The 21,272-nt window shown below is 30.5% G+C and overlaps 2 protein-coding genes across 2 annotated transcripts; one reads left to right on the top strand and one right to left on the bottom strand.

The window, feature by feature from the left end:
- Positions 1-10,516: 10,516 nt before the first annotated feature.
- Positions 10,517-14,001, top strand: LOC114414132 (S-type anion channel SLAH1-like). The gene is given in 4 exon segments (XM_028378475.1): positions 10,517-11,203; positions 11,205-11,225; positions 11,227-11,547; positions 13,661-14,001. Coding segments are annotated over 4 exon segments (750 nt in total). The 5' UTR covers positions 10,517-11,023; the 3' UTR covers positions 13,889-14,001.
- Positions 14,002-19,385: 5,384 nt separating this feature from the next.
- On the bottom strand, positions 19,386-20,914 carry LOC114414615 (serine/threonine-protein phosphatase PP1-like). The gene is made up of 2 exons (XM_028378932.1): positions 20,449-20,914; positions 19,386-20,360 (listed from the first exon to the last, which is right to left on the bottom strand). Exons 1-2 carry the CDS (start codon positions 20,615-20,617, stop codon positions 19,621-19,623), a joined length of 909 nt encoding a protein of 302 aa, XP_028234733.1. The 5' UTR covers positions 20,618-20,914; the 3' UTR covers positions 19,386-19,620.
- Positions 20,915-21,272: the final 358 nt, after the last annotated feature.

The raw sequence follows: 21,272 nt of genomic DNA, 5'->3' as shown, positions 1-21,272 counted from the left end.
AAAAAAAAAAAAAAATATATATATATATATATATATATATATATATATATATATATATATATATATATATATATATATATATATATATATATATATATATATATATATATATATATTGCAATGTGTTTAGGACTTAAGTGCCTAAATTTGAATGGATTGAGAAACATACTTATAGGATTACGCAATGGAAAGTTATTTTAGTGATGTAAATGGATGTACACAAGGTAAAGCACCCGTATATACATATTCGATTTATAATTTTGTTTATTTTTTCCGGATTAGGCTACAAGTAATAAGTTTTATTGTAAATCAATTGCAATAGCACGGTTATGCATTAAAGACATGCTTTAGACCACATCAAATAAATAAATATTTCAAGTGAGCTTAGATTATTAATTCGATAATACTAAAATTGACGTACAAATGGATTATACACGATATACAGTGACATTGTATATAATATGTAGCATTCTCATGTAAATCAAATATAACATGTAACTCGCTATAGAAATAACTTTAACCATTGCATGTGATCCTACAATTATATCTAAGTAATGAGTATGGATTTCATAATTGCCTTCAAAGTTAGATGCAATTTTTTTAAAAAAAGAGAAAGTTATTTAAAATTATAAAACAGATATATTTATGTTAATCAATTTTAAACCTTAATCCCACTACTTGATATGTATGGGTTTGAGTACCCATGCACTCTCTTTTCATATATTCCTCTTGCCTATAAAAAAAATCAATCTGGATAAAATTTTAAAAAAACATAGATTAAAAGCTTTAACACGAATTATATTCACTTACATAAAATTAAATTAAAAAATATAAGAATAACGTGTTATTTTTAAAATAGAGTGAAATTAATTAGGAAATCACTCTCAACAGAGAAATAACAAAGGAATTGCTTTGATAAAAGTACATTGAAGGTGCCTCCAATGGTCACCCAAACCCAAACATACACTTAAAATATGGTTGACTTGGCGTAATAATAATTTTAGTTTATACACAACATAATGCTTCTGAGTTGACAATGTTGTCAATATAATCACGTTTCCCTTTTTTGCGTGAATTTGTTTTCTTATGGACCTCGTGCCACTTAACCGATGGTCGTATTTTCTACAGCGTGCGTAGCAAGTCGTATGGTAGAGTAGTATTTTCTATAGTTGTTTGCTTCTCTCGCCGAATTTATAGCATCAAATGCTAGAATAAGAGAGAGAGAAGAGAAGGTAATTAAAGAAGTTTTGCGTAGGTTAAGGATTAAACAGCTTCAAACTCAGCTAGATATCATTGAAAAAAATCAAAAGAAGAAGGAGAGGCAAAAGACACATATACAAACTCGTTAGTTCAAAATCCAAAATTAAAACACGGAAGAATTGCGAATGAGATTCTCTCCTCTATGTGCACTTCCACCCACAAAAAGTTACATAACTGACTTGATTCGTCTTTCACAGTAAGTTATTTATATATAATTTAACTATATCAATTCTTACTAATAATTAAGATTATTATTTTATCTTATTTTTAAAATAAGAAAAGGTTCCCATCATCTCCTTTTAATAATAAAACAAATAATATAGCAAAGGAAAACTTTCTGTCCACATACTAGATGCAAAATAAAATGCAAGAGGAGTCGTAGTGATATTTTTTTAATATTCTCTATGTGATTAGTTAGAATTTATTAAAAAATACATATTTTAAATAAATTTAAGAAAAAAATATTAATTAAAAAATAAAATATATCAAAATAGGTAAATTTTAATCGAAAAAAATATCCAAAAGAAAGGATAAGAGAATGTCGGGTAGCGGACACTAAAATGTAAGCCTCTCTATGGTTGAGTTTCACGTGAAGCAGCAACGTAATTAATTTAAGACAGGCAACACGGGTAAATAATTGACCCCAATAGTATAACAAAACCAGGTAACAGAGTTAAAGACACGACCTAAGGCTGGCTGAGTGGCTGTACACACTCCCTCACGGTCTAATTAAGCTAATCTGCCTTACATGTTTAAAATTTTTATGCCCAAATAGCAATAGTACTATTCTATCATTCCCAAAACGAAACTTTGAATTCTAAATTAATTTGTTATTTGGGGCCCGAGGAAGCAAATCATATATCTTTCTCCTTGCCTTTCCACTCTAGCTACTATTTTACTATTATTGTGCAAATTAGTGGACAAATTAAAATGATTCTCTCAGGTCTCAATCTTTGATGGACCCTTTCTTTAAATTGAATCCTGAAACTGGTCAACAGGGCCGACAACACTAAATTAAGAAATGAATCCCAAAACCAAACGGGTTTAGTTAAACATCACAAGCTCAAGTGATTAGACTTGATTAAGTATTGAATGAATCATTGCTAATAAAGTTTATCATAACTCATATATAGTTGCTGGCTAATCGAGCGGATGATTAAGAAACTACTTAAGGTGTTGCCCATGATGCCATGATTGTTGGACACAGGAGAGCTAAAGGATTGAGAAGACGTAACCTTGTTCTTTTTTTCCTTTCTTTCTCCGTCGCATACCCTTTCATCAATCCGATTCCATATCATGATTGGATTGTAGACCAACTTGCCAAAGTCGGTTCGGGCTGGCCCTAACAATTTAATTTCCCTTGCTTAAGTAGCCATCATTATCGACCGTGCTTTTTTAAAAAACAAAATTAAATTATAATTTTAAATTTGTAATTTTTTTACATCGATAAAATCTCCTTGGGGGAGCAATTCTGGTTAGGAAGATCTCTTGTACCCAAAACTTAATTGAGAATTCGAGACGAATTAAAGTTATTCTTGGAGTTCAAGCTTTTGCAATGATTTTTTTTTTTAATGCTTTTGAATGGGTCCGTGTCTCTGTTAACAGTTTCAACATGTCACTAAAGTCCTATCCAATACACAATATTAATGTTACTTTATTGTTTTATCACTTTTTATGCATAAAAAGAAAGTAAATGAATTAATTCAATTTCTTCACAACATTTTTTATACCTATACATAAATGAGAAAGATAATTAAGTAAGAAAATAGAGTTTTATAGAATCTTAGGTTGCACATAAAATTTTAATCAGTTTTTTCCTAATTTTTATTCTTTTGTCAATGTTTTAGAACGCCAATTAAAGATATAATTCAATTCACAATGTTTTACCCAGTCAGTAAAGGTCACTAAGTGAAAAAAAGAATTTTAGAAATTCAATTGTTGAAGAATTTGCTCAATGAGTTGTAACTCATTTAGTGAGTGGAATCACATCTGAAGTGTATTTTGGAATTCTAAAGAACTCGCTCAACGAGTATGTCTCGTCCTACAAGTTGATCACACTCTGAAATGACAAGACAAAGGCCTTGGACCCAATATAAAAGGACATTTTCTTGGGATTGGAGAGCATCAGTCTAAGGCACAATGAAGAACACGAAATCATAAAGCTTAGGCTAGTTTTTGCTTCTTGATCATTTCTTCTTCTTCCACTTTGTGTTTTCTTCTCTTCTAATACTTTTCATGACAATGAGAGGTTAGTTTACTCATTGTTGGAAGTTTAAAACACTATAAACTCTTGATGTAATTATATCTTCTATTTACTTAATGTTCATTTTCAGTATTGTTGCTTACTTTCTTTTATTATTTCCTTGCTTATGGTTTGATCATCCATATGCATGTTTTCTAGAGTGAGAGTCATTAGGAAATATTATTACTACTATGAACTGAAAGTAGCTTATAATAAAACTCATGTGTAGGGATATAATGTGGTTTATTAGCCTTGTTTTTAATCCTTTTTGTGATCCAAGTCATTTCATTTAACTTGCCAAGGGATTAGGAGTTAAGTGAAGTGATTTAGGCCATTTTACTAAATGAATCTTGATTATGATAGTTTTGTGAGTTAGGGTTACACTTGACAAAACATTGAGTAGAGAAACATCATTAACATTATATCAAGAGTGATTTAGTAGGACCAAACATCCAACAATTTCATAATCCTGCATATTCTCTCTTCCTTCACTCCAAGTGTTTGTGCTTTTGATTTAGTATTTGTGTCCTCTTTTCACTTGTATTTATTGTTTACCACTTTTATGGTACTTTTAAGTTTGCATAATAGTTCAAAATCAAATCAAAACATTAATCCTATTGCTTAGAATATGGATTACACAAGTTGTTTTTACGCAAACAAAGTCTCTATGGACACGACACTCAGTGTTATCATGTTTTATTACTTGCGTGATTTGGTTCACTTGTCAATCGATTAACAAACTACTATAGCAAACCAGAATAGGGAACATAGAAACCAAACTCATGAGCAAAATTAAGAAATTTTGTAACTAGGTAAGCCTATAAAATATTGAACATTAAATTTCAGTATTTCTTTTTTATTTTTGTTTTTTCCTTATAATTAAGAAATATGTCAAGTTACTAGCATTATGAACTTAATTAGTACTAATGTGCCTAATAGAGTTATAGGTAAATATTGCACATGTCCGACATTTCCGAAGATGTGGTGGAATATAAGGGTATACAAAAATTAGTTCGATAAAAAATCGAACTAAACTGGTTCTGAACTATTTTAACCAATTTGATTTTATATTTAAATAGTCGAATTAGTTTGAAAACCGACTCAAAATCGAACTTGTTTCAAAAAATTGGTTTTGAACTAAACTAGTTTTAAGAGTCAGATCATTTTTAAATTGGTTCTCAAACAATTTTTTTTTCAAAAAAAAATTAAAGTAAAAATCGGTTAATCGAACTGGTTTTGTAAAAATAATTCGGTTAACTGAATTGATTGGTTTTATAAAGCAGTACACTTCTTTTTTCTTAAATTAATTTGGATAAAAATCAATTTGATTTAAGTTGAGTTACAATCCAGCTCGATTTGAACCAATTTTTTCACACACCCCTAGTGGAACATGTGAGTCACATGGCGAGTGTTGTATACTTGTATTTAATTTTGTACTATTAAAATTTTTATTATTATTATTGACAGAATTTAGAGACGGGATCTTTTTTTACTCCATTAGAAGTGGAATTAGTGACCAAACACACAATTATAGGCGAAGTTGAAATTTTCGACTTTGGAAACAGAAATTTCCATCTAATCGACTAATCCTTAATTAATTTTAAATTTTTAACCTATTAATTTTTAGATTTTCGTTTTTGAGAAGATTATCTTTTAGATTTTAGTTAACTTACCATTTGTTTTTTTGTCAAACTCTTAAGTATAATTTGAATTTTAGAAACTTATTTATCATCTAACCAATTAGTCTATTGGTTGATTTGACTCTTTTAACATGAAAAAAGTACTTGAAATAACAAAAATAATTATAAATGTTAGGTTAGAAAATCAATTATTGTGTGTAAGTGTGTGTGTATGTGTGACATAATACGGACTTATTAAATAATAAAAAGTAATTATACGTGTTGATTAGAAAATATATTGTTAAGATGTGTGATAAAAATACAGAATTATAAAAATAAAAAAAAACTCACCAGAGTTTGCTTAGTTGTGAATAATTGAGTAATTTATATAAGATTATAGGTTCAAATATCATTACCATCGTTATATAAAAAAATGGTATATGATTTTAAAAAAATCATTTCTTCACAACAAAATCCGAATACACTTAGCAATTAGAAGGAAGAAAAATACAAAAAGCCTTTGTGTCTAGTACAGGAAGACAATCTAGAATACATATAGCTCATGGGGTGGTCCATAACCATATGCTAAGAAATAATAGCAAACGAATGATGGATGAGCACGGGGTTGGATATCTAAAACCTAGTAGTGATAGGCTCAGTTGAAGGTTTTGATCGTTACTCTTAACTAATTTAACATTCCAACGAGGTGCAACCAATGCAACTGAAGGTTTGAAATCACTATGTTCAGTGTAGTGGTGGTAGATTCAGATTATATATATATATACAAGGTTTTAGATTCAGTTGTCACCATTACAACAAAAAAGCCAGCTAGATGAATTTTTATTTTATTTTTTTATCAAAGAATATATATATATATATATATAATGTACAAGTAGTACCAGATCAGACATACATTAGTGGAACTGTGGAAGATTCAATAGGCTAGGACAGTGGTTATGAAGTATATTTCCCAAAAACAAAAGGATTTTGCTGATGGAGCGTTTCAAAGGTCTAAAATGAAATTTCAATCAATGGAAGGAAATCTAAACGAATTACATATTGGCATGGACTTTCTAAAGCATTGACCCCTTCAGTTAATTTACATATATACTAAAGACTCTTTTGATGGCAGGATATGATAGGACAAAATAACTATATTTTATCTTGTTATATAATCTTATGGAATAAATTAATAGTCCTTTTATTAATTATAAGATAACTTGTCTAAGGGAAGGTACAAAATAATGTATGCTGTATAAGGGGATAAAATAACCCTATATTGTTTTCTTTTTCATAGGATATTATTATATGATTGGACAAAATAACTATATTCTCACATAATTTGTACTTTTTATTAATTATCGTTGTAAAAAAATTTACATTAAAGAGACATTTGGTAGGAGAATTTTTTTTGTGGATTTTCAGAAATATATGTTGAGAAACTTAGAAAGAATATGTTTTTTAGAATGTCTTTTAATCAAATTTTCATTAAAAAAATTTATGAGGGAGGTAATAATCTTATTTTTTTGAATTTAATTTTTGTTTTACTATATTAAAAATATCATGTTATTTTTTATTAAATTATATAATATGCTATATTATTAAAATAATTGATAAAAAATTATGTAACTCTCTAATTCCTATCAAATTTATCTAAATATTCCTAATCATCAGCCAAACAAATTTTATTCATTCTTAGTAGTCATGATTTTTAGGAATCATAATTCCAAGACATAAATAAAATTTCTCTCCTATCCCATGAGATAAAATTGAATAAATACCTTCTCTTTAAAGTAATTATATATACTTGTCCAAGATAACAGCCAAGGTTACAGTGACAAGTTCAATTACTCAATAACCAAATCAAATTTGGTTATTTCTTCTTTTGCAAATCAAGGTCTCAAACCAAATATTCATTTAAAATATTTGACTCAAACGAAATATTTGAAACATATCATTCACTTGAAAGTTAAATATTGGGGACTTAACAAAATCCAAAGTAAATTTGATTTTAAGTCCCTAATATTATCATTTAGGAAAAATATTTAAACTTGTGAGTCAATTATAATTCCAAACTACATAAAATCCTCAAATAGTAATTAACAGTATAAAAGCATAGGTAAACCATAAAGTTCTATTAACAGTAATTAATAAAGTCTAATTGGACGTGGCTGGCTATAGCAATATTGTTAGTTATTATTGCTAGTATAAGGATAAGGATGGGTCCAATTGGGCAAGCAAATGGGTGAAATGATGGTCGCTGATAATTTCGATTATTCAGACCGAAATTCTGGATTATAAGCTTCGCTTTATGAGGTTAAGGAGCCTCAACCGATAAATTGTCATCATGAAACAAAACGACAACCTCCATTAAAATATTTGCTTTCGTTTTCTTTTTATTTTCTACTCAAAAGATTAACACATTTTTATTTTTTATATCCCATTATTTATTTATTTATTTTGTGAATTTGAAGTATTTCTTAGTCCAGATTTAAAAATTAATTTCCTGAAATATTAGAATTTCTTTAAAGAGTAACTTCTTTTAATACAAACTCTTTCATACCTATAAACTTATAGATTGAACCTCTAACTATATACCTTTTTTTTTATAAGGATCCTCTTACTATATAACTAAAAGGCATTATTATATGCAAATCATACTATACCATGTTAACAATTATTTATTTATTGACGCAACTTAATTTTATCCTCTCGTTGCCTAGTGACCCCAGCAGGCAGCTAGCTAGCACTGATATCTCGTGTGCACTGCATGTTATATTTCCATGCTTGTCCAGTTGTCCTTTCCTTAAAAGGAAATGAATAGGTAAATTAAAATTAGTATTTTTATTTTTTAAAATTTTGGTTTTATTATTTTCATTAAATTATTATTTTTACAGTTGAAAATAACTCTAAGTCATAATTAACATAAAAAAACTTAACTTTTTTTATAAGAACTGTCATAATTAATAATAAAAAATTAAAACTAAAAAAACAGATAAAAGATTAAAATGAAAATGTAAAAGATACTGGTTAATAAAATAAAATAAGTATTATTAAAGTAATTAAACAGGATGATAATAAAAGAAAAATATAATAAATCATAACAATGTTATTTTATATATAACAAACCAAAAACATTACAATATTAAAATAAAATTATTTATAAAATAAATTATTCTGATAAAAAATCATAAATTTATCGAGTAAGTTGTAAGTTAATGTAAACGCACTTTCTTTGTTATAAATAGGGAGAGCAGGGTCGGGATCCTCTTTGGGCTTTAGATGTCAAAGTCCTCAAAGGCTTGGGTTGACAATTCCGGTCCAATTTGAAATGTGTCCTCGGGTCTATTTTTTTATTAAGGGAACTGCTAGGGGCACCCAGCATTTTTGTTGATACACCCAGCAGTTTTCTAAAATACTGAAAATGTCTTTATGGATATTTTTGGTTAAAAATAACAGATTAGCTTTTTCATTTCTGCAATGCCTTTTTTTTTTCCTATAAAACCGCACTCTCTTAGTGTAACCTACTTCCATTAGCGTCTTTTTGTGAGTATGTATTGTCGTTGGTGATGTACGTGTGTTGTTTATAGATATACGGTGAAGTTCAGTGATTTTTCATCGCCAGAAAATAAGAGGTGCATATTTTTTTCAATCCGTATGGTTTATATGGATTGTTAATCTGTATGAACCATACAGATTGACAATCTGTATGTTTCGAATTTTTTAAAAAATTATAATTTATTTAGAATTTTTTATACATTTAATTTGTTTAGAAAATTTGATATTTAACTCAATGTTGTATTTATATGTCTATTATAATAATTAATAGTTAAACGAATTTGGTATTTAACTAAATGATGCATTTGAATGTTTATTACAGTAATTAAAAATTAAAAAATATGATATTTAATTGAATAATGTATTTAGATGTTTATTACAATAATTGATAATTAAAAAATTGGTATTTAATTGAATTATGTATTTAGATGTTTATTATAGTGATTGAAAATTAAACAAATTTGGTATTTAATTTAATGATGTATTTAGATGTTTATATATGCAAAAAATACATTATTATATCAAAATTAACTATAATAAAATAAAAAAATGCATTAGTAAATTTATGTTAATAATATATTTTTTTATATGTAAATTTTTATTAAACCTATGATTTTTATTTACAATTTATATATGTAAACAAATTAATTATTAGATAAAAATTAATTATCATAAATTTTATTATGTGAATTTACATGTTCGATTTCTACTTGAACCATTAATATTAAATTAATTTGTAAGTCACATGTTCGATTCTTGCTTGAATCATTAATTTTAAATTAATTCGTAAAACATATTTTTGAAAAAAAAATTAAAAAAAGTCCTATGATCAATTACAGATTGACAATTCATAAGCCTAATACAAATTGACAATTCATAAGTCTCATATGAATTATCAATCTATAAGCTTCATACAGAAGGACAAAATTGAAATTTCACATGCTATGCTGGTGTCTCAGCAAAATATGTTGGGTGCAAAAAACAATTGGCTTTTGTTAAACTTTCAAACGCTGAAAATGGATCGAACCGCATTGGCTATTGAGTATTTTTTTTATCTTTCCAAAAAAAAAGAGTCCGCAAATGGCAACGATGCAACATGGAACACACTTTCAAACCACTACTGATCAGAGGTTAGGGAATTTATATAAAACCGCAGAATCAAATATAGTTTCACAACTAAGAAAATAAAAATAGTAACATAGTTATACATATATATAGTTCCACTCCCGCCAACATTTCGAACCCCTAATTCTTCATGCGATAGCTTGATTCATGCCATGCACCTTTGTGCATATATGCCTAGGGCAACAACGGTAATAGGTAGAACACATAATTATTGGGATAAACTCACAATCATGATCTAGCTCTCGAAAAGCCTCATAGGACTTTCTTGTGATTGGAACACAAGCATTAAAGTAAAGTATTTTTAATATATCCATTGCTTCATTTTTCTTTTATCGGCTGAAATCAATCTACTTTAATAACTTGTTATGCACTTACATTCCATTTTGAGGTTTATTTATGTATGTATGTCAGAAGAGAGAGATAAGATGGAAAAACAAATGTAATATATAGTTAGAAAAGAGAGGTCAAAAGATAATATAATAGAAAAATGAAATAACAAAAAAAACGTCGGAGTACAACGTGCCAAAGCAATCGGAAAGGACCACATTTCCCTTATGGTTTAATTAAAAAATAATGAAAAATGGAACTTCTATAAATTTTTTTAAAACGCCCACTTGTGCTCGCTTATGGCCTAATTAACCGTCCTGTATAAAACCCTTGCATGTGGAATAAGCAAAATCCGAACATCACAGAAATCTCTTCATAATCTCACGGCATGGCAACCCAAGCTTTACGACCCGAGATTGAGCTTGTGGTTGACGACACGACCACCTCCAACGTTATTAGCCACAGCAATCACGAACCAACCTCGTTGATGGTCGCAAAGCGCTCCTTAACGTCCCTAAATTCTATACTAACAAAATTCCATGCAGGTTACTTCAGAATAAGCCTCTCCCTCGGTGGCCAAGCTTTGTGGTGGAAGACACTGATCGAATCACCAACACACGACGTCACAAGCGCTCTACGACGCTTGCTTTGCACGCTTCCTTCCTCAGCTTTTCTTGCACTGTGGTCGTTGGCTCTCTTTACTCTCGTGTTACTCTCTCTTCTCTACCTCCTGAGATGCTTAATTGTTTTTTTTTTTTAATCGGCCAAATGTTATTTTTATTAGGTGAGGATATTAAACTCGCCACATTTCTCATGTTTCATTTTCTTTTAACCATCCAACTCACTTTATATCTTTATATCTCTTCCGGCTAGGTGTTTGTTTTTCTTTAGGATGGTAAAGGCGGATTTCTTGCACCCTGTACGAGTTAACTACCTCTTCGCTCCGTGGATTTCATGGCTTCTGTTGCTTCAATCAGCGCCATTCGTGGCGCCGAAAACACCGACGTATTTGGTTATGTGGTGGGTGTTCGCGGTGCCGGTGGTGGTGCTGGACGTGAAATTCTACGGGCAGGTGGTTCACGAAAGTGAAGAGGCTTTTTATCGACGGTAGCAAACCCGACGAGCCAGATGTCGGTGATAGGGAACTTGGTCGGGGCACAAGCTGCGGCGAATATGGGTTGGAAAGAGAGAGCGGTTTGCTTGTTTTCGCTGGGGATGGTGCATTACTTGGTGCTGTTTGTTACCCTCTATCAGCGTTCCGGTGGAGATCGCCTTCCGGTGTTGTTGAGGCCGGTTTTCTTCTTGTTCTTTGCAGCACCGAGTGTGGCAAGCTTGGCTTCAGAATTCATGGTTGGCACCTTTGATACTGCTTCCAAGATGCTCTTCTTTCTCTCCCTAGTCCTCTTCACATCACTGGTAATCATTTATTTCTCTATCTTTGCATTTACTTATTCAAAAAGGATAGTCCTGTATTAATTACTCCCTTAATATGTAATTGATATTGACAAAATAAATTATAATGGTATGGAGAGAGTATATATATTGTTTATTATTTGGAATATTTTTTTTTAGTATGGGATGATTTCTTTTCTAATAACTAAAAGTTTATATGAATTGACTTCCATGGATTTATTATGATTAGAACGAACTTATAAGACTCAAAAAATGTTTATTTATATATTATCTATTAATAAAATTCTCATATTAACTGCAAAAATTAAATACACATATTTTATTATCTAATTATGCCACTATTATTATAAGACAAACGAAATATGTATATTGATAGCATACAAGTTTTTGTCTTATCATCTAATTAAATATCATATATAATAAATTTAATTTTTTTAATTCAATTATATTGAAAGTCATATTACTATTTTATTAGTTTACAATCAAATTATTTTACATCATCAATACATCAATATTTTACTAATTTTAGTAAAGTTTAATTTCAATTACATTATTACTACCATTTTTATATTTTTAATCAATTAAAAATAATTTTAAATATAACTTTTAAAATAGTATAAAAATAAATTGTACTTACATAATAATTTTTTATTAAATGATTATTATATAAAAAATCTTATAGTTTACCCTGTTATTATATTTTAGTTCATTTTTTTCTAAAATACTTTATCTAATTTTAATGTATTGGTATTTTTTATCACTAAATTTTAGTTGTTAACTTTTATTAGAATGTTAATTGAATGATTCAAACTCAAGATGTTTTTTTGTCTCTCTCCTTTCAAGACTTAAATCTCCTTTACGACCACCAAAACCTTATAACTCTAGTTTTATGTATTGTTATAATCCATCTTACGTACATTATATTATTTTTTAAATGAATAAATAAAGTTAAATAAATATTAAAATAAGTGTTTTTGTATTTTAAAATTTTAATGTAAGAATGATGTAATATATTTTTTTGACAGAAATGATGTAAAATTTTTAGTATGCTAATCAGATTGCCCCTTTTCTAGGGTAGTTTCATATGAAATTAAAGAAACAAGCATATATTGCAAACAGTTTAGGAAAAATTAATAAATTACATGATAAAAACATACAAAAGTATAATTTAATAAATATCTCAAATATCTCTCCAGAACAGTCATTTTTTAAAAGTATACGACACGATTATAAAGCCTCGAGCGATTCACGTACAGTTATGAAAATGACCTTATTTCGTAGTACATCAATTAAGTTCCTATATTTTATTACACTGTATAATTTAAACTGCAGTTGATTTCATCCTTGCAATAAATTAAACAAATATTTGCAGCATAAATATATATATAGGGGATCTATCTCTCGAATCTCTTTGTCTGCGATTATCATTCAAGTAATGACAAAGCCTACAGCTGGGGTAGCTAGAGAAATTTATTTATTAATTATAAAATAAAAATTGAATTCATGCATTCACTTGTAGCCAGTGTTTTCATATGAAACAAAAAAGAAAACAGATCATATATTCATAGTCAACATTTGTGGTCAATTTGAATTCTGAACATCTGATTGAAACATTTTAACTGGTGCGCGGCGCATGGAGGCTCATTGCCAGCTAGCTAATACTAACGTTAAAGCAAGATATTACTCCATTTCCTATTTCTTCACTTTTTTTATACCACCCTATTTGTACAAAATATTCATTTCTTAATGTATGAAAATATGAGTGAATTTTTTTTTTTGATTTCATTTTTTATTATAAAGTTAAAATCCATTAAGGAATTTAAGTCCAATTCTATCAGATCAACAATGTATTTGGTCCTAAAAAACAATGTTATTTTCATTTTAAAACTTGTTAATTATAATTGATAATATTATTATTATTATTATTATTATTATTATTATTATTATTATTATTATTATTATTATGTATTTTCCATGTAATAAAAGAATTATATATTTTCAACTTGTTAATATATAATCCCCTATTATTTCTATATTTTTAATTTTATCATATTCATTGCTTAACCTTTAGCCTGAAATAAAATATTCATAATTTAGATTTAGATGTGTTGAACAGATTTGCAGGCCAACCCTGTTCAGGAGATCTATGAGAAGGCTCAATGTTGCGTGGTGGGCTTACTCCTTTCCGATTACCGCACTAGCTCTGCTTTCAACGAATTATATGCACCTTCTGTTAGCTCTTTCAGTTCTTGTCTACCTTTTTCTAACGTTCTTCACTCTGCTCAACTCTAAGATGCTTCTACCAGATAACGATCCTATTATTGCAAGCTTGCTCATTAGTTAATCTGTTAATTACCATCACTAGTAGAATCACCAAATCCTTCATTATTTAATTACAAATTACGCTTAATTAGTACGTAATACACTTTATATCTATCTATATTATAATATACGTGTTCCTCCCAAATAATAGCCCGACACTGTCTCTCTTGTCTTTTCTCATGTCTTATGAATCTTGTGTTTGGTGGTCTGAATGGTATTGTTCAAAAGAGAATATCTACAAAAGATACTCTAACATTCAAGTTAGAGCTCTCAACCTTGGACAATAAAGAAGATAATAACTGCATACAAATGATGGTTTTTACTTGAGGGTCTTATCCTGCTCATAAGACCTTGAGTCTATGTGTGCTGATTATCATTTAATTAAGTAATTCGTCACCTAAGCTGCATTAACTGACCTAATTTTGTGACTATCTTTATGTTTGATTGTTTTGTCTTTATCAGGGCCGGATAGATTGATCCTAACCAAATAGCTATCCAGTATATTAGTTATGATCAAAATTTCCATTAGTATATGTTAATATGAACAAATACAACTTTAATATTTATGTGGTGTAAATTAAAAAAGCGAACCGTATTAAGGCAATCATTTAATTTCTGTCATGTGTCCGTAATTATATTATTCTGTGCTGGAGCAAACAAGAAGGTAAGCTTATCTAGTTAGGTATACGTTGTCAATGGTAAACATGTTACATTACATGGGCGTAATTGTAATATGTAAAAAATATGACAAGATTCTTCCGTATCCGAAATTTGAACTCTGCTACCTGCTCGACCTACTAAACACAACCAACAGAAAATTACTGCCACCTCTTAGTTTTTGGTGAATTATAAATATAGACTATAAATTTCTGCTTCAATTCATGTTACGTCAAAAACAGCCAGACCTCTATCAATTTATGTTTACCTATCTCTGGGCTACGAGACTAAAGGCAATAGACATTAATTAGACAGTCAACACTATTGAAAGTAGCTCTTTTTTTTTTTCATTTTTCTTAAAGAACATTTATGTTGCTTATCACTTTGTCGAAACGCAAATTAAACGTGTACACATATAGTGTGTAGAAAAAGGATTAGACAGCACATTGGAAGACCAAGACCATACGGAAACGCAGAGAACTAGGAAGCCAGAAAAGAAACCAATAGAAGAAATATTGGATACAAAAAATTGAGTATTGATATACATTACTGATATAATATAGGTTCAGTCCTTCATATTTAGTTCTTATCTAGATGCACAGTTTTTATCTTATAATTCCTATACCTAGAAGTTGTTCGTTTTTTTTTATTAGCAAATTAACAAATTAATATAAAAGGCGCAAGGGGTGCACAACCTAGAAGTTGTTCATGTTAGTTCCTACTCAATTTTTATTTTATTTTAATTCCTGCACATACTTTTTTTAATCTATTTTAATCCTTATAGTTTTAGATAACAGGAACTAATTAATTTGTTTTCTTTTCCCTTATTATAAATTTTTAACTTTCTTAGGATTAGGTTAGGATGAACTTTCGTTTGAACCTTTTTACATGCATGAGTTTCTAGCGCGCACATCTTTTTTGATTTCCATGTCCGTAAGGACAAGAAGTTTTTCCTTACCTTACTCATTTTCATTGATTTGTTTTCAATATATATGGAAAGAAATTTCCTGTTCAAAATTAAAGTAGCATCCCTTGAAACAAAGAATCTCCTTGACATAAAATCATACAAGGTCTATACAACGAGATTTAAACTTATAATCTCATCTATACAATTCACTCAAATGCAAATCTCCCGCTATTAGGCCGACCAATGACCAAAGTAATTAAATTTAAATTATACATAGTTATTTTTAATTATATGAATACATGCTGCATGTATTATTTAAACATATTATATTTAGTATGCTTAGTTTTTCATTAGAAAGATCCAGACTATATTACTCATAGTTAAAGAATTTCATACAAGAAATCAAACGCGCTCTCAGTGGGTTACTTCGGTAAAATGTACTGGTTTTGACATCCAACTTTAACATGTAAAAAGTCTCATCTAAACGTGAAAAAGTAGGTTATATATTTTGATATATATTTAGGTTTTAACTTATATATCATAATAAGACACACGCATGCACCTCCTAACTTATATATTTAGGAGGAAGCGAATTTGAACAAGGAATCATCTTAACAACGGTGTTAACTCAATATAAAGACGACAAAGTTCATGAACCTTCCAGTTGACGAAGTTCCGAGATATTTAATTGGTTGTAATAAATTAATTATGTCTTTGCCTAATTCGTTAATTTAGATGAGAATATCTTTAATTTCGTTCAGTTCATTTGTCGGATCAAGCAACGATGCATGGGGTAGGTCCTTAATTAGTTTATAAATCAATCTTGACAGATGAAAACAGTTATAGCCATTGGAAGGTCATATATTTAAAATAATGTTTGTCCTAATCACGTACTGACCATCTTTATTAAACATAAAAAGGAAGCCATGCAAATTGTTCCGATAAAGAAACAAATACATAGTTAAATAGCACAAAAGGTGCATGAATCAACTTTTTTAGATATCAATTTTCAGTTTTTCAAAAGTTATTTTAACAAATTTTAGTTCTTCGTTAATTTTCAATCAACATCTTTCAAAAAAAAATTATCCATTTTTAGTCTTTCATTTATTTTTTTCTCTAGATTAATTCTTATTTTATTCTTTTTTAATTTCTCATTTTTATATATTTTAAACTAATTTTGAACAATACAAATAAATGAAAGACTAAAAATAGATTTAAAAAAATTGATAGACTAAAAATACTTTCAGAAAATTGAGGCACTAAATTTAATTGACCCAAAAAAAATTATACAAATTTTATGTAGTATAAAGGAATGTAAAAATTTATCCTCCTATTTTAAGATATTATCATTTTTTGCGGTGCAACATATGTAACTTTTTCGCTTCCATTTGAAGTCCATATTGAATTAATCAAAAAGGTAAAAGTGGAACTAAGATAATATAATATTATGAGTATGACTTATAATTGATAAAACTAATGAAATTTAAATTTAAATTCATTTAAAGCATATATCCAGCTTGTAATGAAATTAATTTTCTCATATATGGATTGAATATAGCATCGGTTATTTTTGGGACATTTTGAATAACAACCTTGTCAGATAAAATTTAGTTAATAAAGTAAAAATGAAGAAAATGATACCCTCTGTAAATGATACGACCTGGACCTGATCACTTTCTCAATTCTGATAACATTACTTATTATACTGTAAATAGTTTCGTAATTGCCTCCTCATCTTAATTACTGCAACTCCTTTTTAAGCCCCCACCTAACACATTAAGCTTTCAGGATGATTTGGTTTTTTTAATAAGATATTAGATCCTCTGTGACCAAATGATCAGAAATTTGATCATGCCATTCTTTATGAATTAGTTTATCTGATTGATCCTGTGCTTTGTGTACACTTTAAGCTGTAAAGGTCAGATAAAGAATGTTAGAGATAAAACCTGTTTTGGTCTTGAGCTTTGACCTAACAGGTCTAATATTATGTAGTTCTTTGTCTTATAGACTTTGAGAAATCGGATGCATAAGTCTGAATTGATAGAATTAGCTAAGTTGATTCGCTCCAATACTCAATTAGTAAAGTTGAGGATCATGTTCAATACCTTGTTTGTCTACTACCAGATTGCAACTTTATCACTTTAGTTGATCATTAGAAAATTGAAAGCCTTAAATTTAAATATTATGTTTCTTTTTTACGGTGATACTTCCCCGATAAAGCATATTAAGATAGATTTCCCTGTATGCAGTGCACCAGATTTCAAGCCTGTATATTAGGACATGAAAGCTCTATAAAAAAAAATCAACTGGGAAATTTGGGGCTTGTTATTACAGTCATGAATGCCTATGATTAAATATCATTAAACATGTAGTGCCCTTCATCCTTCACCATCCCTGATTAAACTATTGACTATTCTTAATTTTACCTCCTACGATTGCCTGGTTCTTTAACTTCTCTCTCTACCGGCCACCCTTCATTCTCTATTTTCTAGAACTTCATTTTTAATCTTTCTAATCTCTGATTCGTGCTCTTGATGCATCTCATACTCCTCTTGTTTCAACAAATGATGTAGGCTTAGATCCGAGTGATGAAAGTTAGGTTTTTTGTTAGCAGCAAGTAACACTTCTTTATTCAGTGTGGAGCAATATGGGGAACACGTGTGTTGAAAGCAGTTTTGTTCAATCAGATTACACAAGTGTGTTGCTGGCCTGCAGCCATTCCAGATTGGTAGAAGATGGACTGAAGTACTTCAAACTATGCAAAAGGATTTTCGAATAGCTCCTATGGTAGAACATTGTACCTCTCTTGATGGATCTTCTTGGTCGAGTCAGGCAGCTTGACTTAGCTTTAGATGCAATTCAGAGAATGCTACTGAAAGTCCAAGCTCAAGCTTGGGGTCCATTGCTTAGTGCTTATAGGATTTATGGCAATGTTGAGCTGGGGGAGCTTGCAACTGTTAGGTTATTAGACAGTAGTCCTGGAAGCTCTGGAAGTTATGTATTAATGACGGCTAACTTGTCTACCTCTTTGGGCAGGTGGAAGGAGGCACATGTTAAGAAATCTGATAGATGGTAAAGGATTGGTTAAAGAATGTGGCTGGAGCCAAGTTGAGGTCAGCGATAGCTATAATACATTTGCTGCAGGAAATTAATCACAGGTTGTTTTGTCATTATCTATAAGGCACTAGAAGATCTAAATTTTATTCTTCAAGAAGCTAGCTTATACAGCAGAAACAAATACAATATCAGTGAATGATTAAATGTATTGAAAAAACAGAGTAGGGAACGTCCGAAGACCTAAAGTTATCCATAGAATTGTTGCAGCAGGTTGTATCGATAGTACTTTCAGGGTCCAGCATTATAGGAACATGCTTTGGAGTTCAAGTCCATCACTATTAACAGGGATTTTGCAATGCAAGATCAGCAATTCAGCATGCGGTTGCATTTTGAATCTGTTCTGGTCAAACTAAGTACTTCTGGAGAAGTTGTGATATCCTTCTGTAGAAAGCATTTACCCATGAATTTGATCTGTTACTTGGCATGTAAATCAACCGCTTTACTGACTATAAAAGATGTAAATCGAAAACATCATGTCTTTATTGTATTTTCTGCCACACATTTTTAATGACTACATTCAGTTACTGCAACAGGTTTATACACAGAAATCATTCTCACAATTAGAAGCAGGGGGTAGATTACCAACTTGATTAAAATCACAATCATTACCTATCTTGGATTCTTGGTCGCATAAATATTCTTGTTGGTCATCATTTTACTTTGATTATTCTCGGTTAGATTATTTTAGGTATCAAGTATTAGTCAAGCATAGGTCACGATATCAGGGTTGATTGTGATTTGCCTCATCCATGTAACTATCCAAGTCTTCATTTCTGTTTTCATTTCTTACCAATAAAATAAAACATTTGAGAAGCCGGTTAGGAAGCAAGACTTGCAATGGGCTTGATAATAGCAAAGAACAAATTTAAATAGTATGGAAATAAAAAGAGAGGAGGATATAGTGTACTACATAACTAGTCCCAAATAATAAGAATGAATGATAATGAGTATTAACCTCCTCCTACAGTTTTGTAAAAGAAAAAGAAATGATACTGATATCTAGATGAATACAAGTGGTGCAGCGGGGGAAGGTAATAAAAAGTTAGATGATTGGGATGGATGGATCTTAAAAATTAAGAAGTGAGTTTTCCTCTAAAGGTGCCAAAGGGTTTGACAATCTGAAAGGAACAGAGTAAAGTTTGGTCGACGCACATGAGGGCACCGGCATTGTTGAACTCTCCGCAATAGTTTGGGGCAGAGAAGATGGTAACGAGCTGCCTGTCAGCGAAGAATTGGTAGCCATCTTCGACGACCTGGTGGGCCCTGCAAATGAGATCGAGATCGTGTTTCTTCAAGAACTCGGAGACCTTATCGGGGCCGAAAGTGTAGGAGACGCCCCTATCATTCTCGCCCCAGCCACTGATTTCGTTGTCGGGATCGGCCCAGAGGAGGTCGCATAAGAGGCCCTGGTCGGGCACGTCCACGGGCCTCTCTATGGCTTTGATCTGATTCAGGCTCTCCATGTCCGGGGAAAGCCCGCCGTGCATGCAGAGGATTTTGTCATCGATCACTGCGGCCACGGGCAAACAGTTGAAGCAATCTGTGAATATCTTCCAGAGACGGACGCTGAATCTGCGCTTGCACTCGTCGTAAAACCCGTAGATTCTGTTAATAGAGGCACACTCGTGGTTTCCTCGGAGAAGGAAAAAGTTTTCTGGGTATTTTATCTTGTAGGCGAGCAGCAGGCATATTGTTTCCACGCTCTGTTTTCCTCTGTCCACGTAGTCTCCAAGGAATAGGTAATTCGAATCCGGCGGAAACCCACCGTACTCCAACACTCGCAACAGGTCTGGATATTGCCCGTGTATATCACCTGATCCAACTCTATGTTACACCTGCATCCTCTGCTAGCTAGCTAGGTTATTAATTACATACATTCAAAATTAATTTTAATTACGTACCACAAACGTTAATGGGAGCTTCCAATTCCAACAGGTTTGGCTGCCTGAGGAAGAGATCTTTTGCCGTGCTGCAAAGGCTGCGAATTTCTGACTCTACCAGTTGAATTTGTTTGCCTCTGTTCTTCCTTACTTCCAAAAGCCTCTCTATCAAACCATCCAATCCTTCCATACTCGATCTTATTTCAGATTTCTTTCTCTTTTTCTATGGTTTTTCTTCCCTAACCAAACTCATCAAGAATATGCTATGCGGGCTTTGAAACAGATTAATATTCCAAAAACAACGCATGTCTTATCAATTTGACTGATTTCTATGGCTGAGGATCTAACAGTTTCCAACGAATGGAAGGGAGAAGAGGTACCCTACTTCCCTTGCTAAAATTAGGAAGATGAAACCCCTTCCGTCCTCAAAATGGCATGTGCAATGCAATTGAGTTATCAAGAAGCGTCCCACACATAATCGCAATGTTGATTAAAAAAAATCATTAGTTAAAACATTCTGATCAAATCAAATACATATATAGCAAGTTAAATTTAATTTTTAATTAGTTATTATTCATATCATATATCGTTTTAAGAAAATAACAAGTATGCATTAGTGTTTAATTTTGCCTTATGCCCTTATATATGTATGATAGATTAATATTTCTTTATAAGATTTTTAAACTATGTAATGTTGATATGAACAATGGTACAATTAATATTGAACACGATTGTCATATTGTAAACTATAGTAATCCACATCGCACGTAAAAAAAAATGAGAGCTTTGAACAAAAAACAAAAGCAAAAAATGGTGCATCAAATGCTTGGAAACACTTTTAAAAA

The sequence above is a fragment of the Glycine soja genome, chromosome 6 (genome assembly GCF_004193775.1).
Source record: "Glycine soja cultivar W05 chromosome 6, ASM419377v2, whole genome shotgun sequence".
Lineage (NCBI taxonomy): Eukaryota > Viridiplantae > Streptophyta > Magnoliopsida > Fabales > Fabaceae > Glycine > Glycine soja.
Note: the sequence above shows the minus strand (reverse complement) of the source record. Positions and strands in the feature narration are given on the sequence as shown.

What these genes read in the sequence shown, in the direction of transcription:
- LOC114414615 (XM_028378932.1), bottom strand. Translation starts at nt 20,617, where the DNA reads ATGGAAGGATTGGATGGTTTGATAGAGAGGCTTTTGGAAGTAAGGAAG. An exon ending in AGCTCCCATTAACGTTTGTG is followed by an intron (nt 20,361 to 20,448) that starts GTACGTAATTAA and finishes GAGTTGGATCAG; the next exon opens with GTGATATACACGGGCAATAT.